The following is a 15754-nucleotide window of genomic DNA, read 5'->3' as shown; positions in this document are numbered from 1 at the left end:
TGACTGAGTCCAGCAATCCCACCTGCCACGGCTCGGTTTAAACAGTGTGTGAGTGTAGATGTTAAATGCTGGCTCCACACTCGAACACAGGGCACCAGAACAAGTCTCAGTAACAGACAGATGGAGAGAAAGTATCAAAAGAAAAGAGAGTAAGTGTGAGCGGAAGAAACAAGACCACATAGAGGGACCAGTGAGTGAGAACTAATGCTGTGCAAGTTGCAGAAAAAATGAGGGTAAGTGGATAGAGAGAGGGACAGGGCTCAGAAAAGGAAGGTCCTAAATGGGAACAATGGTGGGGTATAAAAAATGGCAATAGGGGTAAAAGAGAGGGAAAGAGGGGGGGCATATGATGCAGAACTTCACAGATCAGAGGGAGGAAATGAACGTGTGTCGATCTGAGAGCTGCTAAACTCTCCAAAAAGTGTTACTGATGGATGAGGAGCTCTCATTCGAGGTGTAACACAGGGTTGTACAACGGTTCAAAAGTGATTGTACTTCCTCACATTGTTTGATTTGCCACTCTGTACCCTGTCATTGACATCTGTCTTATGAATGTGAATTGTATACATTGCTTATTCATGGTAGGCAATATGTGACATTATATAAATCTTATATGTCTAACTGTATATTTAAATGTTTCTGTTTTTTATTAAAAGTGGAATTTTTGGTCTGAAAAAATGTGTATTTTTCCTTTCTATCCTAAATTAAAGCAGTTTATATGAAACTGTTATGTGTATAGTAAATAATTTTTATCATTATTATTTGTTTGTCATGTCGGGCCTCTTTCACAGAAGACATTACACAATTAATTATGGCTGAATATCACCAAAGTGTTCAGTTTCCAAATAGCACAGTGTCATCACTAATGTCATCAGTAAGACTTGTGCTTTTCCTGCCTGATTCCTTGAAATGCTGTAGGAACGTTCAACATCTAACTGTCTCTGATAGGACTGCATCAGCTTGCATCATTCTGTGTAGGATAATGTTTGGTGTCTTGGTGTTTTGTTGTCCCGACAAAAACTAGTCTTGTCTATTAAAAGGGTCAGGCTACATCTATGAACATACTTATGGTAGCTGGACGACGTGTTCAGTTTTGAACACTAGGTGGAGCCCTCTCCATGTGACATAATTTCGACTGTTTCTTTAAAATCTACTGTAACACAGAGATTACATTCTGCCATCATTACTTCCTGCAGCTCTGTAAAGATTGGTCACAATCCTTTGACCTGCTCTATAGAGGGTCAATAATGGAACAACAGTGTTCATATCTGAGGGGATATTATGTTTCACAGCTACATTAGAAAATATAATGTATAATGTGTGTGTGTGTGTGTGTGTGTGTGTGTGTGTGTGTGTGTGGTCTATACATAGTGATGGTATAGCACTAAGCTCCGTATGCTCCAAGTGACGGTCACTGAGTTCACTTACACACTATCCTAATGAGAGTTGGATGTTGCCACATGCCATAGATCATTGACCTTGAAAGTGACTTCCTGCATTCTGGTAAAATCTTTAGAACTTACATTTGGATTGTCCCTATTTTAACAATAAAGCATAAAATATTACATTTGTAACAAAGTAACATAAAAAAGTAAAGAAATTATTACATTGATTTAACCTCCAATTACTCACATTTTCTACTCTATATTATTATTGTTGTTATTGCTTTACATACATATATTACATTGTATTGCTAGTTTGTCATCATTCTATGTAGTCATATTATTTTCTATATGTTGTGTTTTCTATAACTGTATAGTTTTAACTTTATAAATAAGCCCATTCAGGTTTACACACACATGCACAGAACAGGTTCATTGTAGTTTAATTTCACTGTGGTATGTTTGGAAGATATTGATCAACAAATCAATAAAGTTTTGAGAAGATACACGTTATATATCAAGATTAAATCACATTGTCAGAATCATTTCATGGAGGGGGGTAAAAATATTTTATAACAACTTCATGGGCAACAGTGTATATATACATACCCAGCCATTATATTGACAATAGATAGATAAAACACTTTGTTGTAACAGTATCTTTGGGGATGTTTTCAGAACTTGTTTGTCCACAAAAGAAATGGAAGAACATACAGGAAATTCACATCTTTTGATGTAAATACACAAGACTGTAACTATATAACACTTTTACACAGTTAGGCAGTTACATTAGTAAAGATATGTCCGATAGGGTTAAAGAATTATGTTGGAATAATGGTTTGACCTATTGTTGGCAATGTGTGTAACCCTCAATACTGATTACTTTTTCCTGTGTTTATTAGATTTACAGTTATATATAGATACACATGTATTATACAAATGTTGATATACAAGATAGATAGATAGATAGATAGATAGATAGATAGATAGATAGATAGATAGATAGATAGATAGATAGATAGATAGATAGATAGATAGATAGATAAACCTATGCAATGTTTTATAACCACACGATGACCTAAAGTTATACTCTGTTACTGTCTAATATCCTCAGTCTGTATATTTCGGGTCTCTAAGTGTCTCTCAGCTGCATCTTTTCGCACTGTGTGCCGGCCCGCTTAAACGTGAAGCGCTTCTGCCGAATTATGCAACAGTGGTAACCTTTACCGGCCTCTCATTGGTCGCTCGGCGTTCCATTGAGTGGGCGTGGTTAATGTGTCTTCACACACTATTGGTCGTGTCTTCGTAGGGGGCGTGTCATCTGAATTTCATTCACAAATCTAACAGCGGAGCGTCTCAACGACATGTGAATATCCGTCTGTTTACTGATGAACACATGCCCCTGCACCGCAAATGTGAGCGGGGAGAAGGCGGGGGGTTGGACCGCTGCAGCCTCGGCAGAAGAAGGCGTTTCTCTGGCTTTGAATAGATGTTAATGCCTATTGTGATTTATGGTGAAATGATCTGTTATAATGCATGATTCTCGATGTTTATGATTGATTATATATATGATTTATCTTAATCCATCTATGTCAATAGATGGATCAAGAGGATCTCAAAAGGAGCAGTGATAATATTGCAGAACTAAATAATAACCATGTCATGGTCTGCCTCAGACCAAAAAATTACTGCTTTGAATGTGACAAACAATAATTTAACAGTACTATTCCTGCTTATTATGCCATGAAATATGAACTGTACTGCCCAGTCACTGCAGCACATGCAACCGTACACACAAACAGTAGAGGGGGAATATGTATTTCCATCTGGTTCTTTTGTTTTATTGTAACGTGCCAGTAAAATTCCTGCAGGAGGCGGATGAAGACGAAGACTGACAGACAGGTGCAGTGCAGAGAGGACACAACAGCAGCAGTGTGTGTAATTGTTTCCCAGCTGTCCTGGTTTCCAGGTGAAACATGATATGTTGCTCAGCCTCTGTAACCAGTCTGGAGACAGTTTACAGTTTAGTCTCTCTTTAGGCCTCTGTCTTCGCTCAGGTGGGTCGGATTTCTGTTGTCGAGCTCTCAACACACCCACTGGTGTATCTGACCTGAAAGGAACTCCTGCAGGCTTTCACTACCTGAACGGCTGCATTCTTACACAATGAGACAAACGGCGTTAAATGCATATTAACATGATATTCAATATATCTTAAATGTAATTAAGCAGCATTGTCCAGACATAAATCACAGGATCATCTCCTGCATTGGTCTACATGTCATCGAAGGCCTCAGCAGCGTATCTACAAATCACTTACACTGTATTAAAACATCAGAGGCAACATAACTGAGTCCATTTCTGCCTTGACTATCCAAACTGAGAAAGCCTTTAGTTTCCATATTAGGGACATAATATGACGAGCTGAACTTTGACCCACTTCATTGACAAAAACACCACCATCCACTGAGTTAGGCTTAACATGATCACTCCTATTGAATTCTCAAGCATGTCAATACAAGGGATGATAACGAGAAGAGGAATGGAGAGAAAACACACAAACCAGGTGGGGGATGGGACAAACTGGGGAAGGGAGATGGAAATGGTGGGGGTGGTATTCAGAGCTGATGAACTCAGAGGAGGTTCAACGGGTTCATATGTTGCTGAGGAATGCTGTTGGGGGTGGAAAGCTTTTTTCTGTTGACCTGGTCCTTTCTAAGTATACACAAAGAGGACTCCTTCCTTAAGTTTACTATAGCCAAAGGTTAACCTTTAGGGGATGGTTTGCTCACCTGGTGTTGAGGTAACTAAGTGACTGTGTGTTGTTGCAATAGTCAAAGGTAGGTATTGTCAATCAATCAAGGACACAGCCCGTTGTGTGTATGTGTGTGGGTTGAGGCAAGGGGGTCGATGGGTTCGTGTGTATGTTGTATGTATAGTGGGGGAAGGGCAGGTCCTTCATCCCTGACATGCAAGGCGCTTAGAGGCATCCACCACCACTCCTCATGCTTTAACCTGGCATTTCACATCATTAAAAGCCAGCATAATAACCAACCTACGTTTAAAGTCTTATAAGGGGAGAAACTACCAATATATATGATGAGTATGGGACAGATGATGTGTGTGTAGTCTATACATAGTGATGGTATAGTACTGAGCTCTGCATGCTCTAAGTGAGGGTCACTGAGTTCACTTACGAACTACCCTGAAGAGAGGGGGATGTTGCCACATGCCATAGATCATGGACCTTGAAAGTTACTTATTGCATTCTGGTAAAACCTTTATAACTTAAATTTGGATTGCCTTATTTGAAAAAAAAAAAAGCCATATAATATGACATTTGTAACAAAATAAGACAAAACATCACCTGTTTTTCTTTCATTTTTTTCACCTTTTTGTTACCTTTAGCCACATTTTCCAGTTTTGCAACCTCAACAATGCAAACAATTTGTTGTAACAGAATAGTATCGCAACCTCAACAATGCAAACAATTTGTTGTAACAGAATAGTATCTTTAAAGATGTTTGCAGAACTTGTTTGTCCACAAAAGAAATGGAAGAACATACAGGAAATTCACATCTTTTGATGTAAATACACAAGACTGAAACTATATAACACTTTTAGACAAACGGTTACATTAGTAAAGATATGTCCGTTAGGGTTAAAGAATTATGTTGGAATAATGGTTTGACCTATTGCTGGCAATGTGTGTAACCCTCAATACTTATTACTTTTTCCTGTGTTTATTAGATTTACAGTTATATATAGATATATATGTATGTATACAACATGAAAATTTGGATACTTGAAAGGTGTATATAACTTTTCTAGTGTATCCTTTTTCTATATATTTCTTATTTATGCGTATTTTCTTATGTTGCTGTAACAAGTAGCGTTTAAATCATATGCTCTGTTGACACACTGTCAAGTCTGTTGTATGTGAAAAATTATTTATTTCTACCTCTGAATGATAAACTCTTGATTAGATAGCCTGTCATCTTCACCAGTGAGGTGGGAAAGTCATGCGTGCTTTGCTGCTGTTCATCAGATCTGCATGTATTCAATTAAAACTAAATGAATGGTGAGCTGGGTTGCATAAGGTTTCTCATTTTCTGGCGTGTTCACGGTGTTTCGGGAGTCAGTGTGAAGAGGAGGAGGCGGCGCCATGTAAACTGTGTACATCAAATGCACAGAACATATTGTGCATCTCTCGCGCAAGCGCCGTAGCGCGTGTGCGTGTGTTTACACCCGCTCGCTTGTTGTAGTAGAGCCGCGCGGCCCTGCCCGACACCAATACACACGAGCGACACATCAGTGGGCGGGACCGTGAGTGCCCGGGCTGACGTCCAATCAACGGCTAGTAAAGCAACCACTGGCTGGAGGGGTTAACCAATGGCGTGCGCCGCCGCTGGGATGACAGCCAATAGGATTCGCGCAAAACGTGGGCACGTGGATTCCCGCACATGTTGATGCTCGTAAACTGCCGAGAGAAAGAGCTAGCAAAGACAGAAACCGATGAACGGCCGGGCGGCGCAGAGCTGATGCTGGGCGCTCCGATGCTGCTCCAGCTACGGGGTGTGTACTGACGAAGAGTTAGGAGATAGAGACGTTTTGTTTCGGGTAGCTGCTGTTTTTTTTAAATCTCATATTTCTGAAGGTGAGTGTCTACAACGGCTTTATTTATTTTTATTTTTTCTTTTAACGCTAACGTCTCCTGAAGTTGGCAGGCTAGCCTAAAGGAATTTCCTGTCCCGCTAACGTACGAGCTCCCGGTACAGCCCAAAGCTATTAATTTGTCTTGTTTACTCTATATATGCTGAATTATATTGATATTATAAAGCCATAACATTATATCTAAATCATATTTCCTCTCATATTTGATTTTTACTTTGTTGCCATGTCACCCGGATTGATTTCTGACATTTTAAAAGCTGTAGCTTTGTTACTAATGTATATATGCGGGACATTTTGTATATAAATATGTGTGTGTGTGTGTGTGTGTGTGTGTGTGTGTGTTAGCTGCTGTGCTGCGCAGACACAGGCAGCCAACACCTGAGACGCAGCCTCATGGTCCATGCCTACCTGTGCAGACTGCACCGACACATGCACCATCATCACCATCACCATCCCATCTCCACCCCCATCCCAGACAGCATGAATTAGAAATAAGGAACGAATGCAGTTTTAAGTTTTTGCAGTTTTTGACTCATGCAGCTGCGTGTAAACAACGTGACATTTAGTTTTTTAAGAGGAAACAACCTGCCCGAGGGGAAGCCAGCCATCAGACACATGTAAAATGTGAACAGCGAGGCGTTGTGTGTGTGTGTGTGTGTGTGTTGTAAAAGCTGAACAGTTGAAATGTTTCTATGTTCCTCACTCATTGGGTGGTTTAGACTTTTATTTCTCATGTTGTTTTAAAGCTGTGACACCCCACCCACCACCCCTCTAATTTGCCCCTGTGTGTTGGTGGGATTAGAGATCAGCAGGCACTCAGAGAGGGGTAGAAAGGGAAAGACAGATCAGAGAGGGAAAGAGAGAGAGAGAGGCACATGGCCCAAAATACAGAATGTAAAATGTGAGTAGAAGAAGAGGAGGAGGAGGAGGAGGAGGAGGAGGGCTGGTCTGTGGAAGAGGAAAGGAAGAGGAGCAACCAGGCTTGTGTGCATAACGAACAGGATGAGCTGAAGGGAGAGCAGAGAGAGAGATGAGAGGCATACAGAAATGCAGCCGTAGAGCAAAGAGAGAGTTTTGTGTGAATCCAAAGGGGGGGATGGAGAGCAAACCCGAGACAGAGAGGAGGGGCTAGAGAGAGCACCGGAGGCAGCAAGAGAGAGAGAGAGAGAGAGAGAGCTTATTCTGATTTCACTACTCTACTAGCTCCCATCCCCCTCACATTTTACTCTCCTCTCCAGTCTCCAATCTCCTCAATGGGAGCCAGACATACACTACCATTGTGTGCCTACTGCCTACCCACAGTCCCACTCTGCACCATGTTAAACTAGGGCACCGGTATACCCACCATTTTGATTAATTGGGGTTATTATATTTGGGAGAAAAATGGCACATTGCCAAATGGAAATCAATGAATTTTCTTTCCATGCATTTCACTTCTTCTCACTCTAGTAACAACTTAAAAGATGTTGCTTTTTAGTGTCCAGCCAAACCTTTTTTTTGTTGTTTCTTTCTTTCTTACAATCATTGACAACAACCCTAACCCTCTACTGCTCCCCCTCCTCCCCCCAACAGCAATGCAGTCCCAGGGCAGCACTTCCTCTCAGCCCTCCTTCGATTCTCTGAGCTCCAGCGACAGCCTCTTGTTCAGCGACTCGGAGCAGGCGGAGGAAGACACAGATGTCTTCCTGACAGACGGCTCTTCCTCCGTCATCATCAGTGGCGTGGGCGGGGCTGCGGCCACTGAAGACAGAGGATCGGAGAGTCCCGGGTCCCAGTGGATGTGTGGCGGCTACACCGATAAAGAGGAAGAGGAGGAGTCATACAGGTCGGAGAGCAGCAGCAAGGTGGCTCACATCAGCTTGGACGAGACGGATCCTACAGGCCAGATCCCGAAATCACAGGGAGACTTGCTGTTTGCTCAAAAGGTAAAGGACTTGGTTGATGATGAGGAGGGATGACAGAGCAATGTGTGTGCAGAGGAAAGCCCAGCAGACTGATTCAGACAGCGAGGCCTAACCCAAACTCAGTAGTAATTTATCTTCTCTCCCTCTTCCTCTGTCAGTGTGCTGAGCTACAGGGTTTCGTGAAGCCGCTGCTGGAGCTGCTGAATGGACTGAAGAGAGGCCGATTCGACCGTGGTAAGCATCCTTACATCACTGCTTTCAGTCAAGTACGTGTGTGGCAGAGTGGCAGCTAAAGTTGTGGATGCTGAATACTGGTTTATATGATCTGAACGGCCACAGTCCATTGCAATAGAGTGTTTCTTTGTGCAGCAGTCTGTATTGACGCAGTCTATTGACGTAGTCCAAAGTGCAGTGTGTGTGAAGCGACTGTCTTGCGGCTGACTCATCAGCTCACAAGAGTTCTCCAATATCATAAAGTGAAAGTGGTCTGCGCACATGTCTGTGTGTCAGAGGGACTGTCTACATGTGCAAATGCTGACTGGGTTATTATGTTTTTGATTGACAGGTTTGAGTAGTTTCCAGCAGAGCGTTGCCATGGATCGAATCCAAAGGATCGTCGGGGTTTTACAGAGACCTAACAGCGGGTAAGATGTCATCCACATTGTCCCACCATCCACACTGTCCCACCATCCACACTAAGTATCCCTCTGCATCACACCACGTCTTAGATTATCATATTACCAAATGATTAAATCAAGAGTTATAACAAGGCGGGATCAGTGAGGTAGTCTTCCGTTTCAAGCCTCTTCTCCTGTTCCATGTTTTATTGAACAGTACTCAGGGGAGGTAGAGTTACAGCATTCACCGGTAGTGCAGAGAAACTCCAAACTTCAGAAGAAAATGTATCCAGATCTATATGCAGGCCTGTAAATGTCCAGATGTTTTCCTGTGCAGTAAAACATTTGCACGGCCATCTGTTCCTCACTTTAAATTTTTATCTTATTTTTAGGGAGAAGTACCTGAACACCCTGCTCCAGGTGGAGATGATGCTGAAGCTTTGGTTTCCTCAGATCCCTGCTCAGCCTGTCTCCACAGCCTCCAGTGTCACCGCATCCCCCACTTGTTCCCTCCGAGACACTTCCAGCTCCACTCCGCCACACAAGCACAGGGATCAGTTACATATTCCCGTCAAGGTGAGAACACACACAAACAACATGATGACCGCCCCCCTGTCCCACCAACACCACCATAAACTGAGATATCCATATTCACTTCCAAATTACTGTCCTGCTCATTTTGCAGAAGCGCAGACTCAGCTGGACAGGTACAGACTCCCCCACGCCTTCCCCTGTGCTTCTCAAGTGTCCTCGCATCAGTACAGAAGAGAAGAGGGTGAAGCAAGATTGCGATGAAAGGGACGTCCCTCCTCCTCCTCCTCCATCACTGGCATCTGATGCAAACCAAAATTCACCAGATGTGGCCGGTAACAGCCAGTTAAATGAGGACCCAAAGGGAAAGGACAGTGACAGCGAGGAACTAGGCAAGCATTCACAATACAAAGCAGGTCAAAGCTCTGAGCCGAGCCTCACGTGGGTTCACGTTGCCCCCATCCTGTCCCCGCGAAAGGCCTGCCCTTCCCACGAGGGCACATCAGTGGCAGGGAACAATGAAAACCAGCCCATTGCCGCTGTCCTCCCACCAGTCAGGCGGGGCAGTCTGGCTACACAAGACAGCTCTATCTCTTCTACCACACCTCACAAGCACCCCAAAAATCCGAAGAAGCCAATCCGGTGCCAAAGCCAGCCTGTTGCCGGACAACAGAGTGAGAGTGAGACCGAGAACATCTAGACCTGTCAGGGTTAAAAATCAATCTCCTCATGTCACACTCAAGCCTTTGCCAAGAGTGTGCCCCACCCCCTTAGAGACCTGATGCACTGAACAAGCAAAGAGCCAGCAGCCTTGCTTTGTTACCACCGGGCTAAGAGCTGCTGTGAAAGGAAGAAGGGAAGAGGCTGTGATTGTGGATGCATTAAAGAGAGAAGGGGAGGAAAGTACTGTAGGTGATGGATGTTGAAGAAAAATGATGGATCATACACAAACCCGTTACCAAGACCACATTTACAACAGTTATTTCAGACAGGGCGTAATCTTTAAAAGGAATCAAACGAGAGTTGCATAATTATCTAGACATTTGCACAAAAGCAGTTGTGGTTGAGGGGGACAAAAACGTGGAGCACATAATGGTTCCTCCTCAACATGAAAGCAATCAGTATATTCAGAGTTGGCTGTTTGGGCAGACGTCTAACTTGAGGGACACACTCCATCTGAAATTAGAAAAGCTGCTGTCTTGTCATTCTCTGCTTGAGTATGAAAGCTTCCAAGGTTTACTGTGATGAGTTAAGATTCGACCCAGAGTGAGTAACACATGGTGAATTTGTTTCTAGCCTCATGGCAGGAGACACATCTGACCTTACATCCACTTGTAGATAGAAGTGAGTCTTGAAGAGGAAACGCGACACTGAAGTCAGTGAGAATCTTGTAGCTAGTGAAGTGAGAAATACAGTGTACAGACTGCAGCATTATACTGTACGTGTGGTGTGTTCGAGTCATTGGAGAACTGTGGAAAAAATGATGTCATCAACTTCACGAATGTAATCCAAGAACTGCTTGGGCTGCTTGGCTGGCAGATCAGCGGCAAGGCATCAAAAGCAGTGACATCACATCGATCAGAGGTTACGTAATATTTCTTGTCCCGCTGTGGATCAGATCTTTCTGCCCGGTCCATGACAGGGAGGTCATGAAAATCCAGGGAAGACCAGCTGGAAGGGTAAAGAAAACAAAAACAAGGACCACTCAAAGACCTTTGACTCTTAAGTCCCACAATTAATTTATTCATGTGTAGATGAGACACTGCATTTATTTATTGTTTGTATTTATTTATTGGGCAGCTGAATATCGCCTGCTGTGCACACGCATAGTTTGGCTTACAGTTTGTTTTTTTGGACGATGCTGTTGACAGTTTGTGGTTTTTATTGCTATCATGAGGAGGGAAAGGAAACAGAAGGAAGAGAAATCTTATGATTGGACTTTTTGGACTACTGTGCCTTTTTTTACCAAATAGGATGTGTTCAAGAAAAGCATTTGGTGCTTTCGGTGCATTCATTACTGTGTTTGGATTGTTTGCTTTTATTCCAGAAAACCAGTACACATTCAATCACCAACGCCTACATGTAGTCATTCTCATCTCGCTTCACACAGCAACAAAACCAACAGCATCATCATCATCAACTATCTACTGCTTAAAAACAGTCGTCCAGCTCCACCTACATCTCCAACTTTTACACACACCAACAGCAGTGGCTACTATTTGTCATGAAGTGTATTTAAAGTGTTACCTTCCTTTTTGGCGCTTTTGTTTTGGTTCTGATCAACAGAGGAACAGATTAAACTGCACTTATAGCTGGTGCTCTTGAAAACTTGAAAAAAACAAACAAACAGAAACTCTAAATGTAAGGGAGGAAATCTTTATTTGCACCACCCTCTACTGCTGCTATTCTTCTAATTCCACTTCTAATTTAGATGTTTGATAGGAGGCGCTCTCTCTTTATTTGGAAATCTGCTCACAATATTCTTCTAATGGCGATGTGATTGGATTTGCCTATATTGCAAAAAGTATTGTAAATATCTAGACTAAAATATTTTTAAATTGGTGTGAGTGGTTCATACACTACACAAATATAGAGGGGAGGGAAAGATATATTCACGTATCAGACTCGTCCAAAAAAAAAGCACCCTGTCTGATGCACAGCCACTGGCAGCCTCCATGTTACTGCCCATGTTTGTGGAGAAAGGAGTGCATAAACCTTCAGTCACAGACCCAGAGTCCGACCCCATCACGACGGTACAATGTGCCAGTAGCTGATCAGAGGCTGGGGGGGTGATCTCCACCCGACTCCTGTTTTTATACGGTTGTGGTATGACAGAGAAAAAAAACAAATTGCACTTTTCATTGTTTGTCTTTTTTTCACGTATGTTTTCTACTCGCAGTGACCGCTGCTGATTGGTCAGAAATAACATGTCTTGTTTATTTCAGCTGCCTTTTCTCTCTTCTTAAATTGTAAAAGCTGACGGTAGTCGCCCCCCCCTACACACACCTTCCTCGACTCCCCTCCCCCACTCTGCTGCATTCGTCTGCCCTTGCCCTCTCTCCTTCATCTCCCTCAATCCCGTTAGTATCTTTTCTTTCTAAACTTAACTTCTCTCTCTCTCTCTCTCTCTCTCTCTCTCTTTCTCTCACCACATCTTTACATGATATTTCTCTTCTTGCTACTTTTTTTCAATAATACTGAAAAGGAAAACATGTTTTATTAAATGACACATTTTTGAAAGCTGAACTGTGTTTTGTTATTTATTTGTATTTATTCCGTTTGTCTCCTTTTCTACGAAATGCGACGGTGTGAGTAAGAATCGTGTTTTGGAAAGCAGCTCTCACTAAACAGATGTGTGGCTCGACGGGGTGCAGATTTACAGACTGTACATTTTGAAGTGTGTGTGTGCGTGTGTCGGGGTAAGAAGGCGGGGGGTGAGGAAGGGAAGGGGGTAACTAGAAGGAGGGGCAGCAGGGTGTGAGACTACACACACGTAATCTGACTGGCAGCAGCGGGGGGGCTAGATGATCCTCCAACCAGCTGCCTCGACAGAGCAAACACTGCTTTAGCTTATATCTAGATTTGTGTGGGTTGGTTGTTTATTTCGTGAGATCACAATGAGTAAACACCTCCAATTGGAAGCAGCCGGCCGTGGTTGTGTCTCTTGTGGAGTGTTTTCCTGGCAGTCACACGGGGGCTCAAGTCTGATCTCTGCCCCGAGGCGTGATGAGTTCAGTCCCTCTTAACAAACAATCAAAGGCTGGGAAGTTGAAAGTTGACCTCACTGATCTGGTCATTCAAAACCAAATCATTCTGTTAAGACCAAAAAACTGTTTCTAGAGAGGAGAGAGCTTTTTTTTTGACACTACAACACAGTTATATATTATATAATATTATGTAACATAACTGATAAAATATTTACATCACAATATGCTGTAAATCAGTGGTGAAAATCAGCAAAGCTGTAGACACAAAGCGGTGTACTGATAAAGATAAAATTATTTTATAGCTGCAACTATTTAATCAGCAACTATTTTGACTTTAATTGTTTTTAAGCAAATACATTCTCTGTTTGCAGCTTCACTAACATGAGTATCTGTTTTGTATCATTGTTTTTGGTTATGGACTGATGGTCAGATGAAACAAATAATGTGTTCTCTGAAACTGGGATGGAAATCTTTCACTGTGACTGACTTCTTCTAGACTAAATGATTAAAGTAATTTAATGGGAAACAAAAACAAATGACTGGCATATTACATGATAATGAAAATAATTTAGTTGGTTACAGCTCTGATTTCATATGTTTAATCAAATACTAAATTTAATTTGACTCAAAATTCCTGAATCGAACACACTAAAACAAACATTCACCATTTTCTCTCTGCTCCAGCATCACATCCATGGATACTGCATGCACATGGGCACCAGTGTGGCAAATTTTAAGAGGGTGTGGTTTGATTTCTCTCTGCTCAGACGGGATGAAATCACCCATGCCACACACACACACACACACACACATAAGTCATAAACACAGATGCACATGCGTACGCCACTCCCCACTGCAAACTCTGACACACTGACTAGATGATTTTGTGATGGGCCTGTCTCTGACACACTGACTGTGCTACGTTACAACAACAGAGACCGCCCTCCCTCCTTACCTCCTCCCTCCCCTCTGCCTCCCTCACTCTCTCCCGGCCCCCCCTTGTATCCATGCAGTTTTTAGCAGAGAAGCCCATGCCCTCCATCTCTCCCCCTTTCTCCACCACTACTCGCCCACCCTGTCTCCTCTGGAGAATGGAAATGAGGGGCAAGAGGAAAAGGACGGGAAGAGGATGTGTGGAGGGCACACACAGGGAGGAGACCTGACCTCACTCAATTTTGGGGAAAATGGAGGACATTAGTTGTTTTTCCTACTTGTTTTCAATAGTAATGATTTTTTCACATTAGCTCCACCCATCTGTTTTTCACTTCACCGTCTACAACTTTTATACACTCTACGTTATAGCCAGTTTAACATGTTGCATTTGTACGTCTATATTACAGCACGTACTCAGCGGAAGGTTGAGAAAAATCATTGTTATTGCATCATAAATGAGCTCACTTCATTATCCGGCAAGCATGTGTTGGATTAATTGAACACGTGTGTCTGTGCATCAATAGGATTGCACATAATGAACTTACTGCCCCTCTTATCCCTCCGTGTGTAGGTTTTAATTGTGGTTCCACATCCCCTTATTGGCTTTAACAAGTCAATGATTTAAGGGGTGTCTGTCCAGTTCTGCTGCATGTGCTGAAGGGAAGGGAGTGACACAATGAGGTGCTTATTCACTTATTCTGAGCTCCCCTCCCCCCATAATTCACTCACTGCACTCCAATAAAAAACTAGAGTGAGGTGAAGCCACAACTAAACACACACTCATGTGTTCACACAAAGGCAAATATATGACAGGAGCACACTCATACACTTGCTCTTACTCACCCCGAGTCCTCAGGGGATTTGAGTGCCCGACTAGTCCCAAAACAGCCTCGATGCTCATTAAAATTGCACAGTAGCAAAGCCCTGTGATGGAAATCTGAGCTACTTCGAAGTCATCTCTGCCTTTTGCCAGAGCTTACAAATGGTCATGGGCCTTCTTAGTGCGTGGAGGTTGGAGAGATGTTGCTCTGCCCCACCATCTGTGTACCCCATCATAGTGATGTCACCAACAGGGGACATGGTAAACAGACAGAGATACAAGGACTACATTTTCAAGGACGCACGTGTATCTCATGACATTGTGTGTGATATTTGGGGCATGGCCGAGCTACAGGCAAATAACATCCTCATCAGTTTCTTTGGCCTGAATGTGTTCTCGGGAGCATGCTTGTGATGACGCCATCTTACACGACTGCTCAATTATTCAAGTACAGTTAGTGAAAGGGGGAAACACCGCGTAGGATATACCAAGAACAAGAAAGGGAAGGCAGTGTTGGCAAACAGAGGTTTATGAATGAGAAGAAAATAGAAACTAAGATACACTGTTAGGGAATGACTTGTGATTTAGTACATGCACGTGCACTCTGATACTGATACACACCCAGAGGTCCTTGCGGCCCATGTGTGAAGTAAAGACAGCAGAGTCCCCTGAGATTGTATCCTCTAAGATGATTTACAGCCCCTGTCTGATACAATGAAATAAAACTGGGTCAGCGTGATGAAATATATCATAACCACACACATGATGAATCAAAACGCCGTAAAAAGGTACACAGAGAATATCTTAAATGGAGTCATAAATTATGCACTTATGTAATATTTATAGCAGCGCAATAATGCAAATATAATACGCGCAGCTGACACCATGTCATGATTTAGTATGTCGAGGAGGTTGGGGGAAAATGGTCAGCAAATGAAAGGAAACACTTGTGAGAGACAATTAGTGCTTTGCAGATACTGGACTCGGATTAACTGCAGACTAAATGCCTGGCATTCCAGTAATATAATAGATTAATTCATGCAGCTCTCTCCACACGCCCCCGTGATGCTGTTTTATATTTGTTTTAGCTGCACAGACAAGTGGAAGTCACTGCTCGCCCAGTGTGAGTAAGAGCATGCGTGTGTGCATGTGATCCCATGTGTTGTTGTTTTTCTGTGTGTACCTGTAT

At 42.8% G+C, this 15754-nt stretch overlaps 1 protein-coding gene across 2 annotated transcripts; it reads left to right on the top strand.

The window, feature by feature from the left end:
- The first annotated feature begins 5827 nt into the window (after window positions 1-5827).
- On the top strand, window positions 5828-12190 carry LOC104934671 (treacle protein). Of its 2 annotated transcripts, none has more exons than XM_027286959.1 (6): window positions 5828-5954; window positions 7626-7978; window positions 8116-8191; window positions 8523-8601; window positions 8967-9150; window positions 9260-12190. In XM_027286959.1, the coding sequence occupies exons 1-6, from the start codon at window positions 5843-5845 to the stop codon at window positions 9803-9805; spliced, it is 1350 nt and encodes a 449-aa protein (XP_027142760.1). In that variant the 5' UTR covers window positions 5828-5842; the 3' UTR covers window positions 9806-12190. The 2 variants fall into 2 exon arrangements, with proteins under 2 accessions (XP_027142760.1, XP_010748693.1); XM_010750391.3 differs by having other exon boundaries at window positions 5851-6036.
- The last annotated feature ends 3564 nt before the right edge of the window (window positions 12191-15754 follow it).

The sequence above is a fragment of the Larimichthys crocea genome, chromosome XIII, assembly GCF_000972845.2.
Source record: "Larimichthys crocea isolate SSNF chromosome XIII, L_crocea_2.0, whole genome shotgun sequence".
NCBI lineage: Eukaryota > Metazoa > Chordata > Actinopteri > Sciaenidae > Larimichthys > Larimichthys crocea.
This window is presented reverse-complemented; position numbering and strand designations above follow the sequence as displayed.

Excerpts from the sequence above, each read along its gene's own strand:
- LOC104934671 (XM_027286959.1), top strand. The coding sequence starts at position 5,843 with ATGTTGATGCTCGTAAACTGCCGAGAGAAAGAGCTAGCAAAGACAGAA. Across the intron at positions 8,602-8,966 it reads TTACAGAGACCTAACAGCGG|GGAGAAGTACCTGAACACCC; the intron begins GTAAGATGTCAT and ends TCTTATTTTTAG. Across the intron at positions 9,151-9,259 it reads AGTTACATATTCCCGTCAAG|AAGCGCAGACTCAGCTGGAC; the intron begins GTGAGAACACAC and ends CTCATTTTGCAG.